Here is a 26353-nt window from a genome sequence, read left to right as displayed (position 1 = left end):
ATCTATTCCAGGGACATGGGCGTAGCCAAGGGGATGGCAGGGAGGGGCAGCTGCCCCCCCTCAAAAAAGAAATAAAAATGCATAGGTAATTGAGGTTCTGCTCCTCCCAACAAAAGGACTGCCCCCCCCAACAAAAATCCTGGCTACGCCCATGTCCAGGGGTAGGAAGGTTTTACAGCCCGAGGGCCACTTTGCCTCTTGGGAAACCTTCCAGGGGTGGGCTGAATAGAGGCAAAAGGGGGCAAAGCAATGGATGCAGCCCTTACCTTCTGTACAGTAATGCAGCCTTGGGTCCCCAGATGTTGTTGGCCCAATGGTCAAGGATGCTGCAACCTGGTCTAACAACATCTGGGGGCCCAGGCTTGCTAGAGGCAGCAGTAGGTTACGTTCAAGCAGTCCAAGGCTTCTTCACACACCTCTCTCCACCCAGGCAAGCAAGACACATTATTGCTTTTCAAGGGCACATTCCAGCCAGGCAAAACCACTCAAGGAGGGCATGGAGCAGAGCCAATAAAAAAAATTGTTTTTATTATTTATTTGTGCCCCACCATTTTCCCAGACCAGGACTTACAGAATTTGAAACTATGCAGATAAACTACAAAAAGTTAAAAGATGCTTGTTGAAAAGTAATGAAACCCCCATAAAATTAAAACAATATAAAGAAGAGGTGTTGCCTGGGTAAAGCACCAAGGGCTAATACCTCACCCTGATCTACTCAGAGGCATCCTTGTACTACTGGCTGGCACCCAAATAAAAAAATATGCTGCCCTGCCAAGGCAATGAAAACAATAAAAGTTTGGTATTCTTAGCACAAGCAAGGTGGGCACTAGATGGAATCAAATATTCCACCCCCACTGCACTTCCCATGCCATTTGCAGGACAGAGGGGTCCTTTAGGTTTCTTCCAGGATATTCCAAAGGTAAGAAGGGGCGAAATGGGAAGAAAAGAGGAAGCAGGTAGGAGATGCCACCAAGGATTAATGGGCCAGCAAATGGTCATCCGTAGACCTCACCTTGCTCACAGACTTTCAGTTGCCAATTCCTGTAAATACAGGGTTTGGCAGGGGTTGCCAACCTGGCTCCCATGGGCACACATATGCCTGGAAAGGACTTCCCTGGTGCTTGGGACGTCCTCGCCCTTTGCTAAAATAAGGAATCTGCTATAGCAAACTGAACAGGCTGTGGTGTGTGCTTCATTGCAAGGAGTGTGGAGATGAGCATGTGGTGCCCACAACAGTTTCTCTGGTTTGCAAGCATGCCCAGGGCTCAAAAAAGCTGGCAGCCTCTGATGTACAGATTGTCAGTGACCTCATGTTAAGATGAGTGAAAATGCAACAGCATCCTAAAGATTGGATTGTAGCCAATGCTAGTCCTATTCTAAGTAGACCTACTGAAATTCATGGGTAGGTCCTGGGCTCAGTTCCAGCACCTCTCAGGTGGGCACCATTGCAATTCTAAGAGAACAATGGAGGCGTTCATGGTGAGTTCTGGCACCTCTTTTTCTAGAAAAACTGTACTGGGCTGGTCCATTGAAAACAGAGTATAATTTAGTTGGAGAAAACGCAATGCTCACAGCAAGGTTTTAGGAGATAAGTTGGCCCCCTTTCCTGCCAGAACGCTCCCAAGGTGAACAACAGCAATCATATCACTAGGGATAAAAGAGGATGGCAGTGAAGAATTGCATGCAGATCCAAAAGAATAACATGAATTTCTGCTGCCCAAACCCAAAGCTGTTTCCTCTAGTGCCATGAAGAAAAGACCATGTTCTAGAGCTAGATTCCACAACGAAGTGACTGTGGGAACCACAACACATTGGAGGCCCTCACCAGACCCCCAGTTCCTCCTTATCTTTTATTTTTAGGCAAGTTATTTTCGTTTTGTTGTTTGCTTTTGCTGTTTGGGAAGCAGTTTCCTCCTCCTTTTTTGTCTGTGTTTTACTTGGGGCTTGAGCAGGGAAGGTTGCAGTTGTTTCACCTGTCTAGGGCAGAAGTTCTGAGCCTCACCAGTCTTCACGTCTGCAAAATAGGTATTTTGTGCTGCTTATGACAGCTCCTCAGATTCCCAAATGTGCCCTCAGACCTATAAAGATGGGGGACGTTTCTCCTAGTGCTGCTCCTGTAGGAAAGCCAACTAACTACCTGTGTGCTACATAAGGGGCCGGCAGTCCAGATCCAAGACCAGGTGGTGCACGTGAGGGGCGTAAGATTTCACTTGCTCAATGTGCAGGATTTTTGTCCTCCACTGCTTCCCGTCCAAATCCTGAAGCAAAGTCTTGATCTGGGTTGCTGTGGCCTCTGCCCACCTTTGCCACTCGCCCCTGGCTGAGAGAGCCAGGCCCTTCCTCCCTGCATCCTGCAGAATACTGTGGTCCGCAAGGGCCACCTTGTCCTCTTGTACGTTGGATACCGCTTGCACTGGAAGCTGCTCGCGAGGTTGATCCTGATGTGGCTTGTGGTGCAGCCTAAGGGCATTCACTGGAAAGGATTCCACATTCTGGTGGATATGTAGGATCCCACCCACATCTTTCCGCAAAACCCGGCAGGCGATTGGCCATCCTGCCTCCGACGTGGGGATCAGTCCCAGATTCACCCTGTCAGCCACATCCCACAGTTCCAGCTGCAAACAAGGAAAGAATATAGACAGTTGTTTTTTGCAAGTTTGAGATTTGTCCACATCACCTACCCTGACTGGCAGCAGGTGTCACGCAGCTCAGGCAGGAGACTGGCCTTTTGTGCACTGTTCCTGAGATTGTTTTAACTGGAAATGCCAGGGATTGAACTGAGGACCTTTGGCGTACAAACCGCATAATCTATCACTGAATGGAAGAGGAAGAATGAGAGCAGGCATAACAGAAGGAAAATGTGATGGGAAACTTTGTTTCTTTAAAAAAAAAAACAAAAATGTATTTGAGATGCGGAGAGGAATGCAGAGAAGGCAGCAAAGAGAACTCTGGGCTGCTCTAACAGATAATATAGCAATTCTCAGTCTGTTGCTTCAGAGGGCTGAACTGCTGGACAATCAGAGACGAATAAAACTCTACTTCATGAATACAAACAGGTGGCAGAGATCAACCCCCGTGTCAGGGCCAATGAAGTCAGAAGACCCTGAATCCTTTATGCACTTAATAAAGAAGGCACCATTCAAATTATAATACTTTCCCATGGTGGCTTGTAACGTTTAAAACCACATTAAGTGGTTTTACACAACATAATCACCATCCTAGCAGCAGCAATTAACAAATTACAAATCAATACATCACAGCCAGCTACACCAGTGTTAGACTAAAAATAGAGGCTACTGCCTATTAGACACCCATATCTGGAGCAATGCGGAACAAACAAACAAAGCTTTTTAAGCTTCCCTAAAAACTACCAAAGACAGCAAATTTCAAGGGGAGAGAGTTCCATAGCTGCAGGGACACAGCTGGAAAGGCCCTGTTCCTTGGACACAGCTGCCAGACCTCCTTCCTGCCTGCTTTGCCCTGACAACAACAACCATAATAAAAATTTATTTTTTATACCTCGCCCATCTGACTGAGTTTCCCCAGCCACTCTGGGCGGCTCCCAGAGTGTTAAAAATCGAGTGTTAAAAACAATATAGCATTAAATATTAAAAACTTTCCTAAACAGGGCTGCCTTCAGATGTCTTTTAAAGATAAGATAGTTGCTTATTTCCTTCACATCTGAAGGGAGGGTGTTCCACAGGGTGGGCGCCACTACCGAGAAGGCCCTCTGTCTGGTTCCCTGTAACCTCGCATTGAGGGAACCGCCAGAAGGCCCTCGGCACTGGATCTCAGTGTCCGGGCTGAACGATGGGGGTGGAGATGCTCCTTCAGGTATATAGGACTGAGGCCGCTTAGGGCTTTAAAGGCCAGCACCAACACTTTGAATTGTGCTAGGAAACGTACTGGGAGCCAATGCAGATCTCTCAGGACCCATGTTATGTGGTCCCAGCAGCCACTCCTAGTCACCAGTCTTGCTGCTGCATTCTGGATTAATTGCAGTTTCTGGGTCACCTTCAAAGGTAGCCCCACATAGAGCACATTGCAGTAGTCCAAGCAGGAGATAACTAGAGCATGCACCACTCTGGCGAGACAGTCTGTGGGCAGTTAGGGTCTCAGCCTGCGTACCAGGTGGAGCTGGTAGACAACCGTCCTGGACACAGAATTACCCTGCGCCTCCATGGACAGCTGTGAGTCCAAAATGACTCTGAGGCTGCGCACCTGGTCCTTCAGGGGCACAGTTACCCCATTCAGGACCAGGGAGTCCCCCACACCTGCCCGTCCCCTGTCCCCAAAAACAGTACTTCTGTCTTGTCAGGATTCAACGTCAATCTGTTAGCTGCCATCCATCCTCCAACCGTCTCCAGGCACTCACACAGGACCTTCTGATCACTGGTTCTGATTTAAGAGAGGTAGAGCTGGGTGTCATCTGCATACTGATGAACACCCAGCCCAAACCCCCTGATGATCTCGCCCAGCGGCTTCATGCAGATATTAAAAAGCATGGGGGAGAGGACGGAACCCTGAGGCACCCCACAAGTGAGAGCCCAGGGGTCTGAACACTCATCCCCCCCACCACTTTCTGGACACGGCCCAGGAGAAAGGAATAGACCACTGTATAACACTGCCCCCAGCTCCCAGCCACTCCAGACATTCCAGAAGGATGTTATGGTCGATGGTGTCAAAGGCTGCTGAGACATCCTGCAGAACTAGAAAACAGCTCTCACCTTTGTCCCTAGCCCACCAAAGATCATTGACCAGCAAGACCAAGGCAGTTTCAGTCCCATGGTGAGGCCTGAATCCCGATTAGAAGGGATCCAAATGGTCCGCATCCTCCAAGCGTCCTTGGAGTTGTTCAGCAACCACCCGCTCAATCACCTTGCCCAACAATGGTAGATTTGAGACTGGGCGATAGTTGGCCATATTGGCTGGGTCTAAAGATTTTTTTTAAGAAGAGGTTTAAGGACCGCCTCTTTCAGCAGGTCTGGGAAGGCTCCCTCGCAGAGAGAAGCATTCACCACCCCACAGAGCCCATCACCCAGCCCTTCCCAGCTTGCTTTTATTAGCCAGGATGGGCAAGGATCAAGGAGACAGGTGGTTGGTTTCAAGAATCCAAGCAGCCTGTCCGCATCCTCGGAAGTAACAGATTGGAATTGATCCCATGTAACATGACTAGACAGGACTCCAGCACTCTCCCATCCCGGCCCTGCTCCCACGGTGGAGTCTACCTCCTTCAGAATCTGAGCGACTATTTTATATATATTATTTTATATCCTGCTTATTTACTCATTACTGAAGTACACAAAAAAGCTTATGTAACAAAATACAAAAGCAAAACCTTGTAATTAAGTAAAACCTTCTTTTAAAAAAAGTAGAACCATTTTAAAAAGAAAACGTAGATGGCACTCAACCATATAAGCAGCAGCTGGAACCAGAGGAAAAGCAAAGTTCTGAAAAAGTGTGCCTAAATAAGAGTTTTCAGGAGAGGTGGTGATAGGAGGAAGGAGGGTGTGTCTTATCACTGTATTTGCAGGATTTATCAATGCTGCCATTTGTTGCCATCTGTTTGTCTCGAGAGACAATGCAGTGTGCCTCTCGAGGTGAAGTCAAACCACTGCATTAGCAGCGCCAAAATGACCTCCCCAGGGCACAAGCCTGGGCAGTGTGTAGGAAGGTCCTGGGCTGCTCCAATAAGACCCCCCTTCCCAGCCTCAGTGATGCAGTCCAAAAGAAAGCAGAGCAATATGTTTGGCTGCAGGAGTTGCTGGATGGAGGCTTACAAAGCACCATCCAACCATCTTAAGTAGCCATTGATAGCATGATCTTCCACAAACTTGTTTTAAAGGTATCCAAATTGGGAGTCATTTCTGCCTCCTGTGGGAGCAAGATATCTGGTTTTAACTATGCACTGTGTGAAGAAAGACTTTCTTTTGTCTGCCATTAATCTTCCAACATTCAGTTTTGGTGACCCTTCCATATTGTTGGATTCCAGCTCCCATCAGCATGGGCAAATGTCAGAGGTGACGAGAGATGATAATTTATTCATTCTATCTAGGTCATTTCTACCCCTCTTTGCTCACCTTCTGATTATCTCCCTGGTGAACGCGGCACCGATCCTGCACACGGTTCAGTTGCAAATTCTTCTGCAGTGCTTCCACGGCATGCGGGTTCCACTCGCAGGCATGGACAAAGGCAGCACCAGCATGAATGAGGTACGGCAGGGTGAAATAGCCAATCCCTGAAGACAAGGGGGAGAACAGCCACTCGTTATCTTACAGAATACCTTTAAAAGTGGGTTAGACAAATGATAGGGTGATATGGCTACTAGCTCCCCAAGCAGAGGCAGTGTGCATCTGAATACAAGCCTCTGTGGTGCACAGGTAAGTGCTACTGCACTCTTCTCCTATTGGTGGGCTTCCCAGAGGAACCTGCATGGCTGCAATGTAGAAAACAGGATGCTGGACTAATGAACTCTGGATGTGATCCAGCAGGGCTCTCTTTAGAAGCCTTAGTTGGCAAAGCAATGGGTCAAATGCTTCTTGCTAGGGCTGGAGAATCATGCTGCCAGTCACAGCACAGGATGCGAGGGAAATGTAGTTCAACTTTAGGAGGGCTAGACCCCTGGAAGAGGGAACTAAAAAAGAGAAATCAAGCGAACTGAGTTCATGCTACTTCTATACATGGCTCAAGTCGCCCACCTGGCTTCAAGACCCATCTCTGGATGGCTAAACTATTTAGAAATAGGCTGTGCCCCAAATGGGGCTGCAGAAAGAGACAGCAGCCGCTTTGCTGCTCCCTCGTATCGCAGTATTTACCAGCGTAGAGGTCTACCACCACTTCCCCAGCACACTTCAGAGATGCTATTCGCAGCTTCTCGGTGATGTTTCCTGGAGACAGCATGCACTGTGTCACGTCAAACATGTACCTGCGGAGGCAACCGAATCAGAAGATGACCCCGAGGAATCAAACTTGTACTTGTAAAGTACTTGTAGTTCTTAACTAATCCCTATTTGGGGTGGGAGGAAATTCAGAGCATACAAGGATTCTTTTCTAAATACTGTGCACATATACAAACAAGCTTATAGTGCGATGCCTACACGTCTACTCAAAGGTAAGCACTGAATGCAATGGGACGCATTCACAGATAAGTATATATAGGACTGCAGCCTTATCTACCTTTTGCCCTGAGAAGTGAAACATTCACCATACCCTTACCCCACTCCAATCTTCACCCAATACCCAGACCAGCTGAGTTTTCCAGAGCCAACTCAAAAATCTTACTACATGAAAATGACTGCAGACTTCATATTTACCCTTTGCTTTTTTTAGAATTCATTGGAAGAAATAGCTATCATATTTTTGACGGGCACATTTACTTCAGCATAAGATCAGGCCAAAACAGAGGGAGGGATGAGACTTCTGGGCCTCTCAGCTGAAAGATCAGCAACTTCTGGCTCCTCTCCTTGAATTCTTTCCATTCCATCTGGCCATTACTGTATAATAATTCTGTAACTAAAAAAAGTTTGCTTTTTCCTCTTCCCTCCCACTCCCTTTTCTTTTTGTGTTGGATCTCTGAGGTGTCAAGCCTGAGGGCTGGGTCTCATTGCTGCCCCTTGTAAGCTGATCTGGCTAAAGACTGGGGTGAATGAACACTCCTTAAACACCTTAAATTTTCTAGGCTTAAGCTCTAGAAATGAAAAGTCTTAATTAGACTCCATTTTTCAGTGAACTCAAAGAAAGAAGACAGCGTGGTGGAGAAAATATTACACTGCACCTCTCCCTTACCGAATTCCATTCTCTACATGTTCAACCCAGCCATCCTCCCCCAGCAACAGGGTCACTGTTGGGGATCGAAACAAATCTGACTGCACACGTCCGCGTTTTGCCACACGTTGGGCCCCGAGTGCACCAGCAACCACCTCCCAGAGCTCTTGTCCTGAAAGAGAACAGTTGTAATGGGTTTGCTGAGAAAGGAAGCAGCTCAGAATGGTCTGGCACAATGTTGTGTTTGTAATTTACCCAGCTCTCCCCATAGGGGTTCTCTGAAGCTCTCCTCACTGAACAGAACCAGATCCCCGTGCCGTTGCCAGGATCGTGGTAGATCTCTCTCCAATTCTTTTGACCAGGCAACTCCATGGCTCAACATCAGGCACTGCAACTCATCATACAGTTTCTGGATGGGAGGCCGAAATTGGGCCGCTTTTGAAGGAATGGGATTCTGCAAATGGGGTGCAAATGATTAGTCAGTTTCCTATTTCATACACATACCACGCACCACTTTCAAAGCCTATACAAATCCGTTGGCAGCAAGCACCACCTTTATGGTAAAAAGTCTAAAAAATTGTTTTGCAGATCAACACCTGGAAAATATTCACGTTATAGCCTAAATGATTCCCGAAGTATAATAACAGCATGTGGCCCCACCACTACCACACAGCCATACTGTGGCATCAGAGATCAACTGATGGCATCAAATAAATGAAGCAGGTAGGAAGCAGAGAAGAGGACAGGACAAAGGCAAGAAAAGAGGGAGGCAGGCAGGCAGGCTTGATAACAGCCATTGCCCAGTGTAGTGACAAACCCGTTGGTCATGAAATAAAAGCAACCTCCCAACAAGAACTTGGCTCACCAGAATCCATGTTAAAGCACAGGTCTTCCCAGGCAGGATACTTTCCTTCAGCTGATGCAGGTGCTCTGCTGTGAGCTTTTGGCCCAACACAGGCAAGGCCATGGCACCATTAGGAAGCTTCTGCACACGGTAGCTGCTGTCCAGGAAACCCTCTCTTTCCAAAAGTTTCCTGCAAAATCGACAACCTGATGAGCTCCCAGAGAAGACTATCAACTAAACCTACAGAAACTCTTTGCTATTGCTGCAGGGAAGAAGATCCAAGAGGGAGGGCAGGGAAAGCTCTTTGTCACCTCTGTCAGAAATAGTATTGTGCCATGATTACCAAGGAGGGGGCAGCTAGGCTTCATGGCCCAGAAGATGAAAAACCTTCCGGCCTCTGAGATGCACTAGAAATGGCTGGCCTGAGTATCCAAACAGCCTCTACAAGGCCTGTGTGCTTCACAACTGTGAATTGGGGAAACAGGTATGTGCTGGAGAGGATGGAGAGAAAAGATGCTAGACCGCAGGGATGGGGGACATTTTCCAAACTGAGGATCACATTCCCTTATGAGCCACCTTCCAGGAGCCATATGACAATGGTGTATGGAGCCAGAAGCAACAAATGAGCCTTGTGCTGTAGGCCACACAACACTCAGATGTTACACACACACATATCTCTCATCAAGAGGCATTGTTAAATTTCAAACATGTGTCCCTGCCAAATGAAGACTAGGAAGGGTATGGCCAGGGTGAATCTCAAGGGCTGATTAAAAAGGGTTGCGTTTAGTCCCTGTGCCTGAGGTTCCTCATTCTCATGCTAAAATTGTCTCTCTTGACTGAGATTTGGGAAGAGGTCAAATGCACCGGTGAAATGAACATATAACTAGGCAAATGCATACTTATCTGTATTTATTTGTGGGCAAGTCTTTCTTCCTTTCTCTGCCGATCCCCCTTAGCAATGGCTAGGATCTCCAGCACTGGATTGATACCTTCACTTTTGGCATTGCCTTTTTCAGACATAAGAGTAAAAGGTAACTCTCACTAAGAAAGCAAAGTGGTACCCTCAGAGAAATCAAGGCGTTGTGAGCTAAATAAGTCTGACTCTTTGCCATTGGTAATCCTAAACCACTGAGAAATAGGTCTGTTCATTTCTACAAAAGCCTCACTTCCATCATCATAGCACCTCCAGTTTACTGATGACATGCATGATGAATGTACCTTTCTTGAGCATTTATTTTATTTTCTCCACCCCACCTCCTAACACCTGTCGCCATACCTGAATAGCTGAGCAAACTGTGGCTCAATAACAACAGCTGCCGTACCACAAGAACATGAATCTTCCGTGTTCATCTTATCGGGAATGGGGAGGGGTTCTGCCTAAAACAGAGTATTTAGAAACAGCGAACATCATGGTGGTGTACAATAAAACAATTAAAACAGAACAATGCTGCACACTACAAAACAAATGACTAACACTAAATATGCATATACCATCACCCCCGACGGATCTAGCTAGCATTCGCCGCAGAATAAAGTTTGCCCACATAACTCATCAGAAGACTCCTGGGAGGCTTAAATGCAACTCCTCTTTGCACGGGCTGCACACAACAACACAACAAGCGCAACACAGGCAGGCAGCCCATACCTAATTATTCATGTTTTGCTTCCTTTGTTTCTGCAGAAGGGGATAGAAGGCTTCAGATTCCCAGCAGCAAACGCCACTTTTTGAAAGGTGGGCAACCCTCAGGAACTACGATCCTATCTATGTATTCGGACTTGGGAAAGATTCGGACCGGACTCGGATTTCTAAGGAAACACGCGCAGGAGCAAACTGTGCACTTCCTTCTATCCCTCCATACTCGTTGGTTGGTTACTATGGCCACCACAGACGTGAGTCCTTCTATCCCTGCGTACTCGTTGGCTGGTTGCTATGGCCACCGCAGACGTGAGCCCGTCTATCCCTGCAGACTCGTTGGCCGGTTGCTATGGCAGCCGCAGACAGGAGCCCGTCTATCCCTCTGGATTCGTTGGCCAGTTGCTAAAGCTGCAGTATGGCAAAATGCCCGAAATTCTTTTAACACTGTACGTAGCGATACATACTGGAGAAATAACCCACCCATGCGTCTCCTCTCCTTACGTAGCCCTTTTGTTAGTGAAACGGTGTATCTCTACTGTTTTGTTTGTTTGTTTCTGGAGTGCATGCCTTCAGAAAACCTTTGGGTCTGAACTTATTCATGGACTCCATTCCCCATCCCCGCAAAGCATGCACCACAAAAATCACAGATCCACGGCTTCCTGGCCATTCCATGGCCCAAAAACGTGGTTCTGAAGCATGGATCCTCACGCTTTTTGCACTGAGCTGCCCCAAACTCACCATCGAATCACACATCATGTCCAGGGGCACAGCCTGCACCACAAAAAACTCGGATCCACGGCTTCCTGGCAACTCCATGGCCCCAAAACGTGGTTCTGAAGCACAGATCCTCATGGATCTTCACGCTTTTTGCATTGGGCCAACCCAAATGCACCATCACATCACACATCATGGCCAGGGGCGCAGCCAGCACCACAAAAATCTCAGATCCACGGCTTCCTGGCCATACCGTGACCCAAAAATGTGGTTCTGAAGCACGGATCCTCATGGATCCTCAAGTTTTTTGCATTGGGCCAACCCAAAGTCCGTCAAATCACACATCATGACCAGGGGCACAGCCTGCACTACAAAAAACTCGGATCCACGACTTCCGGGCAACTCCATGGCCCAAAAACGTGGTTTTGAAGCACGGATCCGCATGGATCCTCACGCTTTTTGCATTGGGCCACCCCTATCTCACCATCAAATCATCTGGCAACTCCATGGCCCAAAAACATGGTTCTGAAGCACAGATCTGTATGGATCCTCACGATTTTTGCATTGCCCCCCCCCCAACTCATCGTCAAATCATACATCATAGCCAGGGGCACAGCCTGCACCACAAAAAACAAAAATGTCCTCATCGGCATCCAGTGTTGGTGCATAAGTGCTTATAATAGTAGCCTGTTGGTTTTTTGTGAGCTTTATCCGAAGGGTTGAGAGTCACTCAATTCCAGTAGGAACTTCTGACAGGAGCTTCACAAGGTCGTTTTTCATAGCGAAGCCTACTCCATGTATTCAGTGTTCTTATTGTGATAGACCTTTCCAAAATAATGTGAAGCCCCCTTTTTATTCCTTCAGTTGTCCCTCACCTGCTCTTCAAGAGTCTTAAAGCACTGCACTATCAATGTTAAAACGTCGCAGCTCTCTTGCCATGATGGCAGTTTTGCGTTTAGGACGTACGCTGTCTGTGTTATCTGACAAAGTCCATATATTCCATGTTCCAAAGTTCAACTCTATTTTATAACCCCTGGGTGGTGACCCCACTGGGCACAGTAATCCAGTCAGGGAAAAAGGGAGGCAGACTATGTTTAGGGCACCGTTTCAAGCTCCTCCCCCTTTTCGGGGCGAGCAGAGTGGATCCTAAAAAGGGCTGCTCAGTCACGGATACAGCTGCTGAGCTGCTCAACTGCTTCATTCCTTGAGTCAGAATGACTGAATCTGTATCCACCGCCCATGTGCTGGTTCATGACTAGGGGCTTCCAGATTTCACATTCCTGCCCCCGTAACAATTTGCTGATCGCCATGGCACTTTGGGGGATTGGGTTGGGTTTTTGGAAGACACCTGTGTGTGAATTTGTTTTATGTGTGTAGATCAGTGCACGCTGACCAACGCACAGTCTTCGCAGTAGGGTTCTGTTCTGATGGCATGAGTAGTCACGACGAACTGGTGGATCCTATCTGCTACAGCCTTCACCCACCTTCACAGACATTGTAACACACCGCTTGTTATCACCCACCTGTTCTGCTTTTGAGGACTTCTTGGATCATTCTTTGCCTAGCTCCTTCCCTGTTATGTACTAAGCTTGGATCCTAGAACAATAGGCAAGTAGGATACTAGAATACAACAGCTGATTGGCTTGCAGGAAAAGACCAATCAGGCTCCAGGAGGGAAGCAGAATCAGCCAATCACATGCGTAAATATTATTGTGTAAATAATGTATATAAAAGCCTGAGGTTTGGGGGAAAATTCAATCAATGTTTTACAAGCTGCACTTGTAAAATCACTACAGAACTCTGAGATTTCATTTTCTTTGACCTTACTGCCGTGGGTGACCCTGCTGGGAGTACAAGATTCCCAACGGCTTCGCTCACAAGGGTCTTAGGAATGTGCAAGCCCACTCACCACAACAAGTGAGAGAACTGAGATAGCTTGCACTCAGCCCTGGTCTCATTAGACAAAGTGTTCCACTAAAAAGGCTCTGGCTCTGGTTGACAACAGCTGGATATGTTTTGGGCCAGGGACCACCAGTAGGTTGCTGTCACACTCTTTGGGGAGTGTATTGGAAGATAATTCCCACAGATAAGAAAGGTCACAGACTGTTTAGGGCTTTAAAGGTTAGCACCAAAACCTTTAACCTGATTCGAGACTCCACCTGCAGCCAATCCAGCTGATGAACAACCAGCTGAATGTGGGCTCTCCACAAAGTCCAAGTAAGAACTCATGCATCTGCATTTTAGACCGTGTGGAGTTTTGGAGTAGTCTCAAGGGTAGCCCTGCGTATGTATGTATGTATGTATGTATCTACATCTATCTATCTATCTATCTATCTATCTATCTATCTATCTATCTATCATCTATTACATTTATACCCTCCCCTCCCCGGTTCAGGGGTAGAGCAAGTTAAAATAGTCTAGTCTGCAGGTGACTGCTGCATGGATCACCATGGCTAGGTTGGAAAGGGACAGGTACAGTACCAATCGCCTAACCTGACATGGATTAAAAAATGCCAGTTTGGCTACATTTGTGACCAATGCCTCCATAGACACAGAAGTGCCCAGGATCACACCGGGATTCCTGATGGCGGCTACAGGTGACTATTGTGCCCCATGAAGGGCTGGGAGCTGGCAAACAGAACCGAAATTATTCCGGCCCAGCCATTGGACCCCCATCTTTAATGGATTGAGATTCAACCAACTCCGTTTCCTCCATCCCAGCACACCCACCTAAAAACTGATCAATATATCCAAGGTAGCATCTGGCCAGGGCCACGAAACAGTAGATCCATGATGCTTGTGGTCAGATCTGCGGTTATGTACAATATATTTGAATAAAGGGTAAATTTGGGGTTCCCCAATGCAAAAATAGTGACAATCAATGAGAATCCGTGCTTTAAAACCATGTTTTTGGGCCATGGAGTTGCCAGGAAGCCGTGGATCCGAGTTTTTTTGTGGTGCTGGCTGTGCAGCTGGACATGATGTGTTATTTGAGTGAGTTTGGGGTGGCACAATGCAAAAAGTGTGATGATCCATGAGGATCCGTGCTTCAGAACCACGTTTTGGGGCCATGGTATGGCCAGGAAGCCATGGACCCGAGTTTTAGGTGGTCTGGCTGTGCCCCTGGACACAATGTGCGAATTGACGGTGAGTTTGGGGTGGCGCAATGCAAAAAGCATGAGGATCCATGAGGATCCGTGTTCAAAACCACTTTTCGGGCCACGGTGTCACCAGAAAGCCTTGGATCTGTGATTTTTTTGGTGCAGACTGTGTCCATGGCCATGATGTTTGATCTGATGGTGACTTTGGTGGAAAAATCATGAGAATCCATGAGGATCCGTGTTTTTAACCATATTTTTGTGCCACTGCGGCCCCACGAAACAGTGAGTGCGTGATTTTTTTTTATGCTGCCTATAGAGTAATACATGGTCTACAGTATCATGGTGGTTTTATTTAATTTGAATGAAAAAATCATATGAATTCATGAGGATCCGTTTAAAATCAGCTGGACCCGCCTTTTACCCTTTTCCCTCTAGGGGGATTGCTTGTTCTGTGTGTGATTTCTACAGCTATAGAAGGCACCAGCAAGATGCAAGTGAGATGGTAATGTTTATGAGTATAGGATTGCAGAGAAGGTGGTTTAAAAAAAACAACCAGCAACACTCATACTGTATTAAGAATCTGTCAAAAGTGCTGTGCACACATAAATTGACAGGAAATAGGGCTGCCACACATCCAGAATTTCCTGACATGTGGGATCATGTCCAGCAGTGCCCAGTCCGAAATCGGGAAATGTCTGAGAAAATCCGGATGCATGGTAGCCCATGTCAGCCGTGTTGTTTTTGCAATTTTTCCAAAATGGGCTTTTTTATTTTTCCCAAAAAGTTCAACAACTTTGGGCAAAACTAAAAAAAAAAAGCTTTTCCCGGATTTTCACTGTTTGAAATATGGCAAGCCTACAGGAAAATGAAGCAGATAGCAAAAAAAAAAAAAAAAAAGGAAAAGAAATTGTTTAAAAATTAAAATTACAATATATGACGGATATTGCAGTATGTGATTTAGGAATATGAGTTCCAAGGAAAGGCGGGGAAAGTCTTTCTTGGAACTAAAGGGGGTGCTGTCTGAGAAAAAGTACAGAAGGGCTAAACAAGTGAATGTTGTGTTTGCAAGAGAACCATAACAGAAGGACAGCAACAGGAGCTGTTGCTATAACTTTTGAGTACAAAGGATGAAGGGAAAGATAAGAAAGTTGCTATGTCTTGTGATTAAACCAGTAGAAGCTGGTCTATGGAAGTACTGTACTGCCCTAAATGGGCACAACCGCTCCTTCGCTTCAAAGTGTATTATTTTTTATAAAATGTGTATGCTACCCTTCATCTGAGGATCTTAGAGTGGTTCACATCATAAAAACACAAAATGAGAACACAAAATACATAACGAAACAAAAACAAAGTATATAAATGTTTCATATTTTGTGTGCCACCCTTCAGCTACTTGCTGTTTGAGGTTGTGTCGCACTAGCCTTTCAACACCTAAATAAACATCCTGTTTGACTGACAATTGAAGGCTGAACCCACTGGGTATTGGGGGTGGAACCCAAATCTTTCTCCTACAACCTTTAAGTTGCTCTGGGACAAGGAAGCCTGCTTACCTTTTCTTTGTGTTTGATGGAACATGATATACCGTATTTTTCCATCTATAAGACGCCCCTATGTATAAGACAGCCCCTATTTTTGCGGCAACAACCAATGGCCAGTCCACCCTCAGCACTATCCGTGTATAAGACGCCCCCTACTTTTTGACACGGAAAAATACAGTATTTCTTTGACTTCTCTCTGTTCCCAAGCCATCCTCTCAGACATAGTTGTCGGAGAAGCCATCAGGGACAGGGATCTTGAGCAGGGAGAGGTGAAAGGGGACAATGTCCTTACCATCTTGGACACATAGGAACTCTTGATGGAGCAATAGGACAAGTCATGAACGACACAGCAACCCTGGACAAAATCGCTTTGTCTTCAGAGGGCTTAGTTTTCATATCCTTGGCTAGGCCCAGATGAGTGTGACCTGTCAGAGGGGCCCCAGGGTTGTGGAGACTCTTTTCAGTCTTGCATGCTTCTACTTTTCTACTTTCTGTTTTCAACTCAGCCACTGTGACACGTTTTCAGCCTTTCCACAAGTTCTGCATTCTTCCCTGTAGCACAAAATCCCAACATCTTACCCTGTTGTGCCTTTTGGAAAACAACAACAGGTCTAACAAAATTAATTATTTGGTGTGGATTATCCTTAGTTCCTTGAGCTCATTCAGTTCTCCATGCGTACCCTTGTGACAGAAAAGGTTGACTGCAAACGGTTGACTGGCAACGGCATCTGATTGGCCAGAGTTCTGGGGGAGGGATATGATTGGTTTGGAGCAGTTTCAGGTTTGGAGAAGTTTCAGGTGCGAGAGAGGGTGAAGGGGTTCATTTTTCTTTTCTTTTTGTAGTATTTTTATTAAGTTTTCAACAAAAGTAACAAAAACAAAAAAGTGAAAAACAAACAGTAACAAATGCAATAACATCCATAAACGAAGAAAATTGTACATAAAACCATATCATTTCCAAAAAGTGGGATTCTCTGAATCCCATGACTTCCCTCCCCACCCATTTCTTATCAGCTGCATATCATTTCTACTCCAAATTTTACTAACCTCAGATTTCCTATACTATTTCTAAAATAATAAGCGCTCTTAAAATCCTGCCAGTGTATTTATCTGTTTACAATTCCTTTGCAAATACAGTGGTACCTCGGGTTAAGTACTTAATTCGTTCCGGAGATCCATACTTAACCTGAAACTGTTCTTAACCTGAAGCACCACTTTAAGTAATGGGGCCTCCTGCTGCTGCTGCGCCACCAGAGCACCAGAGCAAAGTTCTTAACCTGAAGCACTTTTTCTGGGTTAGCAGAGTCTGTAACCTGAAGCACATGTAACCCGAGGTATCACTGTACATAATAAACATTTCCCATTCTTTTTTAAATTTCTTTTTATCTTGATTTCTGAACTTTCCAGTTAATTTTGCCATTTCAGCATAGTCCATTAACTTGGTTTGCCAATCTTCTTCGGTTGGGACTGCTTATTATTTCCATTTTGGGGCTAACAGTATTCAGGCGGCCGTCATAGCATACAGTGGTACCTCGGGTTACATACCAGCCAGGTGAGGAAGGGGTGCCCACTCATTCACCCTCCAGCACGGAGCAGCTTCCTTTGTCAGACTAGCAACCATGCTTAGGTGGTACTTGGGACCCTTGCCTGGCTAATTCAACAAATCTCTCTCATCACCAATGATAAATATATAGAAAGAGAACCTACCCCTGTGATGAAGACACAAAAACCTAGCACATACAGGATGTAAAAGAATGAAAGTTTACTACTCCTCTCTCTGCCCCGTTTTCTCTCCCCATTTCTCTTCTCCAACCTTATACTGTCTGCAATATTAATGTTTCACATAAAATATAACTGACCTGTAGAAAGGACTTTATTATCTGAAAACAGAAATTATGTATGTATTTTTGTAACCCAGGAAAAACCTTTAATAAAAACATTTTTTAAAAGTTTTTTAAAAAACAAATGGAATTCTTCATTAGATTTTAATGCTTGTAGGCTAACCTCCCCAAGCTCACAACAATCTGTTTTGTGTACTATTCTGAAAACCATCTCAAAGCTTGCCCAGACCAGTTTGTACAGTACTAGTCAGCCAGGAAAATTGCCCAGTGCAATGGAGTCTGAGGTCTTGGGCCATATTCTTCTTTCCAAGAGCTCTGCAGGGCACCCTACTTGCAGACACAACAATCTATGCCTTTCTGTTATCTTTGTGCTTAGAATCAAAACAGAGAGGAAAATGTGTTGCCCTGTTAAGAAAAATATGGCTGGCATATGTATCTAGGATACAATAAAGTTGTATAAAGCTTGGGTAAAATGCAATTCTTAATTGTATTTCACTATTAATATACTTAAGGGATGCAGGTGGCGCTGTTTGTTAAACAACAGAGCCTAGGACTTGCCGATCAGAAGGTCGGCAGTTCGAATTCCCACGACGGGGTGAGCTCCCGTTGCTTGGTCCCTGCTCCTGCCCACCTAGCAGTTTGAAAGCACGTCAAGTGCAAGTATATAAATAGGTACCGGTCCTGCGGGAAGGTAAACAGCGTTTCCGTGCGCTGCTCTTGTTCGCCAGAAGCGGCTTAGTCATGCTGGCCACATAACCCGGAAGTTGTACGCCAGCTCCCTCGGCCAATAAAGCGAGATGAGCGCTGCAACCCCAGAGTTGGTCATGACTGGACCTAATGGTCAGGGGTCCCTTTATCTTTACCTAAAATACAAGGATTTGTTAGACCCTAAGACACCGTGGTGGCTGTCTCCCTTGGATGCCATCTCTGTAAAGAAAAGAAAAATATGGAAAAGAACTATACATATAAGCAAACTATAAAAGAAGAACATAACCAATTAAAATTGAAAATTTCTGAAGAAATTAGACAACACTGCATCGATTGGCTATAATATCACCAATCAAATGATGTATTTAAATTAGATAAAAAGGTGATTTTGAAAAAGAAGAATCTAAATTACAAAAACAGTTATTACAAAATACAAGGAAATTATTATCAAAAACATATGATTTGTTGTTGGATTGGGAATTAAAGGATACAGTATTTTTCGCCCTATAGGATGCACTTTCCCCCCTCCAAAAATGAAGGGGAAATCTGTGTGCGTCCTATGGGGCGCATACAGGCTTTCGCTGAAGCTTGGAGAGCGAGAGGGGTCGGTGCGCACCAACCCCTCTCGCTCTTCAGGCTTCAGGAAGCTATCAGCAAGCCTGGGGAGCCTGTGGGAGTTCCCGCAGGGGCGCCCTGAAGCAGAGCGCCCCTCGTGCCGGGCAGACATCCGCAGTGTGGGGAGAGCTGCGGGAGTTCCCGCAGGGCTCCCTAGGCTGCGGATAGCAGCCTGCTGCATGGAGCGTGGGGCGCGCTGAAGAGCGCCCCTCGCACCGGGCAGACATCTGCAGCCTGGGGAGCCCTGCAGGAGTTCCCGCAGGGCTCCCTAGGCTGCGGATAGCAGCCTGCTGCACGGAGCACGGGGCGCGCTGAAGCAGAGCGCCCCGCGCTTCGGGCAAATATCGGCCAGCCCCACAAGCTCGGGGGACAGCGGGGAGGCACAATGCTGCCATCCCGCTGTTCCCCGACCTGGTTTTTTTGGGGGGGAAATAAAGGAAATTCCCCCCCTTTATTTCCCCCCCCAAAAACTAGGTGCGTCCTATGGGACGGAGCGTCCTATGGGACAAAAAATACAGTAAGTAAAAGAGGTGATGGTAAAGTGGACCCAAGATGTCGGACACCCCATCCAGATGAATGGGAAAAACTGTGGAACAAAGATATAAGATTCACAGCCTGTTGCACAATAAGAGAAAATCTCATGAAGATGATGTACAGGTGTACATGACCCCAGGTAAATTAGCTAAAATCTACAAATTAAAAACCAATACTTGCTGGAGATGCAAGATAGGGGAAGGTACGGTGTGGTGGGGATGTGAGAAGATCAAAAGGTTTTTGGAATATGGTGTATGATCAACTTAAAAAGATGTTCAAAATAACGTTTGAGAAAAAACTGGAAGCATTTTTATTAGTTATTTTAACAATTAACATCCCCAATGACAAGAAAAAGGTGTTCCTTTATGCCACTGCCGCCACCAGAATATTAATTGCTAAGAACTGGAAAGGGGAAATAGTTCCATCAAAGGTAGAATGGCAAAAGTATGTGGTATGTGAGTTCATAGAATTGGTTAAAATGAGAGCAGCTATTAGACAACAATCAAACCAGAAACTTAGAAATGGGAAAGTGTAGAATATATGATAAAACATTGTTCCAAAGTAAAACCTCTCATATGTATTGATTAAGTTTCACAAAGCTAAAATTCAGATAGGAAAGCTATTTATTTCATGTAAGAGTGAAAACATGGTTTACAACACAATAGAAAATGAAATGTAAGTAGAGGATGCTGTAGTTTGGTGGTGGGAAGCCATGGGTGTAGTAAAGTTAATAAAGATGTAACAGACTAGATATTGGATGCAAGCGAAATGTGTAATTGTTTATTGGGGGGAAAACCCCTCAATAAAAATCAATTAAAAAGAAAGAAGGAAAGCCAAGATTGTATCTCATAGTAGTCCTACTCAGAGTAGACCCATTGAAATTTATGACAGGACTAATTGAAAGGCAGTGTACTGTGGTGGCTGGGACTAAGGAGAACCAGGTTCAAATTCAGCCATGAAGCTCCCTGGGTTAACTTGGGCCACTTGCTGTCTCTTGTCCTAAGTTGCCTCACAAGTGGTGTTGTGCAAGTAAAATGGGGCTGGGTGGGTGGGAGAAAACCACGAACATTTTGGAGGTAGGACAGGATATCAACCTGAATGCAAATAAAATAAGCAACAGTTTCCTGGGCAGTGTTTCTTCTGGACATGCCTGTATCTTGGAACATCCATAGCCAGCTATGTCAGGTGATGCTCTTTTCATTCCTCCTTCCCCCCAATTTTGTCACCCAGAGCATCTGGAAGGCACCAGGGTAGCTTAATTGTTTAGTAATGATGTATTGAAGAAAAAAAGTTAGGCGGAATAAAAACAAAGCCAAGGAAATCCTTGAAAGGGAGTGAAGAAGCTATGTTGCAGATAACGGAACATTTGAAGATAACAGGAGCTGGAAAGGCAGCCAATCATGCTTCGTTGCGTCTTTTTCGTTGAGGCTGCTCACATTGCAGGATAATTGCAGTTGATTCATTACCTCAGTATTATTAACCTCCTGTAAGGGAACCTAACATTTCTCAAGAGTTTTCGGTGGAGAAGGCAGGATACTGGAGCACCGGTGAGCGTTGGAAAGATTCGAGACTTGGAACGGGGAACTAGGCTGGCCACAACCAAGGTAGAGAGATGCAGTTAAAATCTCAAAGGCAGGGGTCCTCAAACTTTTTAAAGATTCCATTTTAGCCAGGCTTTTGGCTGATTGTTTGACATCCTATGCCCTTTTTAAATGTGGTTCTTTTGGGGTGGGCGGGGAGATGTTATTGGGTTGTTGTTTTTATTTTGACAATATATATGTGGTGCTTTTGGATTTAGATTTTGTTCTGTGAACTGCCCTGAGACCTCAGAGTACAGGGTGGTATATAAAGTCTAATAATAAAAACTCAGTGGCATTCATTTTGTGAAGAAACTAAAGTGTAGAACGATTATAATATGCAGTAAGAATTGGAACTCTGGGGAAGCCATGGAGGGGAAGTCCTAGGTTGATTGATTGAATGTTAAATGTTCAACTAATATTTATTACTTACAATAAATAATGAGGGGGGGACTGTAGCTTTATGAGAGAGGGAGGGAGGTTGTTGGGCTTATTGGGGTGATGCGTGTTTGCAGAATAGCATTGAGCAGTTCTCCTGTTTGTTGCTGATTGAGTTGTCGGAAGTGATCCACCTGGGGGCTGGTTTCCCATGTTTGCATGCTAAAGCTCTTCAAAAAGGTTTCCTGCAGGTTGATCACTGGCATATCGGGAAGACATTGCTAGACTGTGTAACCCTTTCTCTTGGTATTACCAATTTCTGAATTGGGTTGTTGTGTGTTTTTTCTCAAAAAACTTTTAACGGAAGTTTTTTGTGTTACAAAACAAATAGCTCAACAGTGAATGGTACATCTGTTGTCTCCACTTTCGTTTCATAGTCTTTTTCACTGTTTGTTTACAGTTGGTGTGAGAGACCTTTGTCATAGACATCTTTCAGTTGGGGAAGAGATGGGGGTATTGTTCTGTTGCCTTTTATTATTGTAGGGGTTTGTGTCAGCATCATGTGGGTAGTTCCTTTGTTTATGTATTTATTTATTTATGTATTTATTTATTTTTATTGATAATGCAAGAGATTAAGGGATTGAGCTTGGTTGGTTGCATTCAGCTGATTGCAGTGTGGCTTGTTTGTATGTGTGGGTGGCGGGGGTGGGGGGGTGTAGCTTGTTGGGTCAGGTTAGCCATATTGAGTTGTTTGCTGATGGGGGACGTGAATTGCTGGGGTTTTATGATTACTGTATTTGTGGGTTTGGGGATACGAAATAACAGTCACGTGAAACACACACCACCCCTTTGCAGCCTGACTTAGCACAGTGTGTGTTGCTTCTCAGACTTGGGCTGCCATTCGCCCGGATTTTCCTGGATATGACTGGGATTTAAAAGGCGGAATTTCCTGGACATGACTGGGATTTAAAAGGCGGATGGGAAAGGATTTCAGACATAATATTCAGATGGCTGATTGGGAAACACAGACTTGAAATTCACGGCATGTTGCACACTGAAAGAAAATTATATAAAAATGATGTTCTGGTGGTGTCTAACTCCTAGTAAGTTAGCAAAAATATATAGAACAAGGAACCAAGAGGAAAAAAACTTTTTTTAAAAGAATGAGGAAAAATTATAACATATCTAGGAGACCACTGCAAGCAGATGGAAACATTAGCAGGATTTTAATCTCACTTGTAAAGTAACAGATACCATGGATAATTTGAGTTACAGATAGGTAGCCGTGTTGGTCTGCCATAGTCAAAACAAAACAAAATTCCTTCCAGTAGCACCTTAAAGACCAACTAAGTTAGTTCTTGGTATGAGCTTTCGTGTGCATGCACACTTCTTCAGATACACCTGTATACACCGTGTATCTGAAGAATTGTGCATGCACACGAAAGCTCATACCAAGAACTAACTTAGTTGGTCTTTAAGGTGCTACTGGAAGGATTTTTTTTGTTATGGATAATTTGGATTGACATAAAATAAAGACTATGGAGTAAGAGGCAGTTGTAAATGTTGATAATAGGACCCATGGAGGGGGTGGGAGGAAGTCACGAGATTCAGAGTAATCCCTACATATGGATATGCATTTGGAATGTTATAATTTTATATTTGTAAAATAAAAAAAAGTTTCAAAAAATATATAACAAAGGCGGAATTGACATCCAGGGGGAATTTCCAAAATGCGGCACTTTGTCCTGGATCTTAGGCAAGTAAGTCCGTCAAAAAATATTGTGTTTTTGGGGGGGATTTTTGTAAACGGTGGTTTTCTTAAGAAAGACTCAACATTTTGGGTGTCTTCCTTAAAAAAATCTCAACAACTCTTGGGGGGGGTGTCCTGGTTTTTCCAGAGGCGATGCATTTTAACTGGAATACATAGCTGTCAACTTACAGATTTGAAAATAAGGGACAAGCAGCCAAAATAAGGGACCTGCAGCCTCACCTGTTCCAGGCACTCCAGTCTTCCTGTCCTCCTGCAGTCTGGTCAAACTCATGCAGGTAGCTTCGAGAACACTGTCCAACCAACTTTGTAAACAGAGGTTCAACTGAATAGAATCTGAATCACATGCACCACAAGGCCTATGCGGCCTCACCTTATGATGGCTCCCCGGCCTGGCTTTGCACTGCAAAGTTTGCAGCAGCACGTGCAACAAAATGGCGTCCAGCATTCAAAAAACCCCTCAGCTTGCATTAACTAGCCACACACAAGGCATGCAAGCTCCACCCCCCAGTCATTCTTAGACTTCTTATTGGGTGAGCAACACAGCCAAGCAACACAGTTGGAGCCTCCCTTCTCCCTGGCTGGCAGGGAGAGAGGGAGAGGAGCTGCTTCCTTTGAAATTTAAGGGACATCATTTAAGGGACATTTAAGGGACATCTATCAATAAGGGACAACAGCGCGACATGGCGCTGGAATAAGGGACTTTCCCTTCAAATAAGGGACACTTGACAGCTATGCTGGAATAGTGCCGTGCCATCAGTCTTGAGACTGTCTCTCCCTAGATTTTCACTTTCTCTGCCTTTTGCTTTCCTGACAGTGACCATGCCAGATACACAGGAATCCGACCAATTCCACCCGGAGGAAGCTAGCACAGTATCCGCTCCAGGCCTTCCCGTATATTACCCGAATCTTCCATTTGGGGCGTCTATGCAACGGTCAGCCTATGGAAGGTAGGCAGAATGAGCTGGAACTGGTAGAACTGGTGTTAAGAAGGAATAATTGTATGTTCTCAGTAGGCTTAGAATGCTTGCAGAATTTCTAAAAATTCTGGTAGGAAGTAGCAGTAGCTCTTCCTCCTCACCTCCCCCACCCTTTCATTGCTGTAGCTGCAGGGGGTGAAGTAACAGCTTTGATTTAATTATATGTGCAAGCCTTTATGAGGCCTGGTTCTGTGTGTCTAATGCGCCATCAGACTTGCAAAGCAGGGAGGGCTTCATATGCTCTCCGGATGCCAGGGCTTAGGCTTAAGCAGGTGTTAGAGGGGAGCCAGGTGTGGTGCCGGAGGGTCAGAACCAAAGGACACATTGAAGCACACCAGAGCCAAGAGCAATTGTTGTTGCTTAGGCAAAGCCCCTAGCCCAAAGAGGGAGCCGTTTTCTAGCCCATCCTGTCTGGGAAGAGCCAATGGCCAGCTAGGGTGTGCGGTGCCATTCCAGAGCCTCTGTTGTACTTTGTCACAGTTCAGTATCCTTCGGGGCAAATGAGAGTTCTGGAGACTCAACACATGGCCACGGGCACAGAGCTGTGGGTTCCCAGTTCATTATTTCTGTCCTTGCTGCCTGAAAGCAGTAGAAGCAATGCAGTCATTGGCCACCTTGTTTGTTGTCTGAAAGAACTGAATCTGTATTCTGATGTCTTCTCCCACCCCCCTTACCTGCAGGTATAATCTTTGGGAAATGATCCAGCAGATTCGTTTTTTGGGCCCCCAAGTGCCCCGGGTGCCTGATCGTCAAATACGTAGACCACGAATGAGAGGCGGAATGATAAGACAGCAGATGCCTTTGATGGGACAGCCCCGCGTAATGCAAGGTGGAGTGATGGGAGAGCCACAAGCACCCTTGATCAATTTCCAGGGTGAGAGGTTTCAGGTTTAAATGAGAAAGGACATTGATTTAAGTGGTATAAACCACAGCACAATAAATTAAAATGGAAAGATATCCACAAGAAAAAGGATAACTCTTATTCCTATTGTTATCTGTTGCAATGTCTTAGCAGAGCAGCAAATTCTCTGGAAGTCAAATGATATAGTCACCTCAAAAGCTATAACATGGGACAGGATGGAAGCATTCTTGTTAATAATTGGATCTAAAAGAAATAGATACCTGTTCAGAAGTGCCAAATTATAAAGTCTTGACAAATAAGAGACATAATTTAAAATGACAATTCTGATTGAGTTGCCTCTTGGAGATGAGGCCTTGTGAGATCTTAGGCAATGATTATTATGTTCCTTAAACATGATGCAATGGGGGGTGGGGTGGACCTTATGGGAGGACAAAGGGATCCAAACCATTCCCTCTGTGCCCTTGGCTCAGTCCCCGTCACCTTTCTTTGGCAGTTGAGGCTGCCCTCACAATCAGCACCACATATTGTGCTTCCAGGGGTGTGCGAGGCAATGCGTCTCTGCACTCTGACACATATTGCCTTGAGCCCCCTTCTGTCTGAAACACATAAAGCTTCATTCAAAGCTTCTCTATGCATGTATTAGGCACTGGCATGGGTTCCTTGCATGGTCATGGGCAAGTAACTCCCATTTTTACTTCTCCATCTATCAAATGTGCTGCTTTTCTAAGTGTGATGGTCTTTAATGCAGGTAGAGGAGGAAGGGAGCCCGCTAGAGGTCCACAGTGCAGAGGCATGGGACGTCGAGGCATGGAACGTCGAGGCATGGGACGTCAAGGCATGGTACGTCGAGACATGGAAGCTCCAGGGATAGCACCTGGAGGCATGGCGCCTCCTCAGGGCATCGAACACCAGAGAAGGAGGGAACCCAAGCGCAAGAAGCCAAAAGACAAGAATCAAGGTGTGGAGCCCAGAGAGAGGGAAGAGGAAGATATGGAGCCCCCTAGAGACGTGAAGCGCAGACGCAGGGGATCTCAAGAAAGAGAACCCCCAAGTAATAGTGCCTGAAGGAATGGAGCCTCCTAACGGCATCTAACGTCCCAGAGGCAGCAAAGCCAGATGCAAGAATACCCGAGGCAAGAAAAATTAAGGCAATGGAGCTCACAGTTTAAGTGTTTCTCAACAGCAGATCAGTGTGATGGGAGCCTAATCCATTTAGTTAATAGAATGCTCTGTTCTTTCGTTCTGAAAAATGTCTAACCAAATGGCATGTTGAAGACAGCATAGAAAATGGTTTCTACACCCTTCCTATGTCTGAAGCAGAGCAGTACTGAGGGGAAGAGGGCTCACTTCCTCTTCTTCCTCCCCTTGTTTATCTTACTTCTCCCGTCATTTTGTTTACTTCTTTGAGTTTCAATTAAAAGTTGGGTTTGGCAAAACCATGTGGCTTGTTGTACATCTGTATTGCACTTGTTTTCCCAGTCACCTCATCCTCC

At 45.4% G+C, this 26353-nt stretch overlaps 2 protein-coding genes across 6 annotated transcripts; one reads left to right on the top strand and one right to left on the bottom strand.

Annotated features, from left to right (window-relative positions):
- Window positions 1-1414: 1414 nt before the first annotated feature.
- Window positions 1415-12065, bottom strand: TRMT12 (tRNA methyltransferase 12 homolog). Of its 3 annotated transcripts, none has more exons than XM_081897637.1 (8): window positions 11539-12065; window positions 9885-9981; window positions 8630-8798; window positions 8020-8218; window positions 7786-7936; window positions 6816-6925; window positions 6081-6238; window positions 1415-2615 (listed from the first exon to the last, which is right to left on the bottom strand). In XM_081897637.1, exons 1-8 carry the CDS (start codon window positions 11624-11626, stop codon window positions 2145-2147), a joined length of 1443 nt encoding a protein of 480 aa, XP_081753763.1. In that variant the 5' UTR covers window positions 11627-12065; the 3' UTR covers window positions 1415-2144. The 3 variants fall into 3 exon arrangements, with proteins under 3 accessions (XP_081753763.1, XP_081753765.1, XP_081753764.1); XM_081897639.1 differs by lacking the exon at window positions 11539-12065 and adding an exon at window positions 10254-10447; XM_081897638.1 differs by lacking the exon at window positions 11539-12065 and adding an exon at window positions 10254-10446 and having other exon boundaries at window positions 9885-9985.
- On the top strand, window positions 10577-26296 carry LOC309362147 (uncharacterized protein). Of its 3 annotated transcripts, none has more exons than XM_081897686.1 (4): window positions 10577-10690; window positions 23836-23968; window positions 24679-24872; window positions 25609-26296. In XM_081897686.1, exons 2-4 carry the CDS (start codon window positions 23841-23843, stop codon window positions 25923-25925), a joined length of 639 nt encoding a protein of 212 aa, XP_081753812.1. In that variant the 5' UTR covers window positions 10577-10690; window positions 23836-23840; the 3' UTR covers window positions 25926-26296. The 3 variants fall into 3 exon arrangements, with proteins under 3 accessions (XP_081753812.1, XP_081753813.1, XP_081753811.1); XM_081897687.1 differs by lacking the exon at window positions 10577-10690 and adding an exon at window positions 15838-15866; XM_081897685.1 differs by lacking the exon at window positions 10577-10690 and adding an exon at window positions 22298-22353.
- The last annotated feature ends 57 nt before the right edge of the window (window positions 26297-26353 follow it).

Source organism: Podarcis melisellensis (genome assembly GCF_964234715.1).
Source record: "Podarcis melisellensis genome assembly, chromosome: Z".
Taxonomy (NCBI): Eukaryota; Metazoa; Chordata; class Lepidosauria; order Squamata; family Lacertidae; genus Podarcis; species Podarcis melisellensis.
This window is presented reverse-complemented; position numbering and strand designations above follow the sequence as displayed.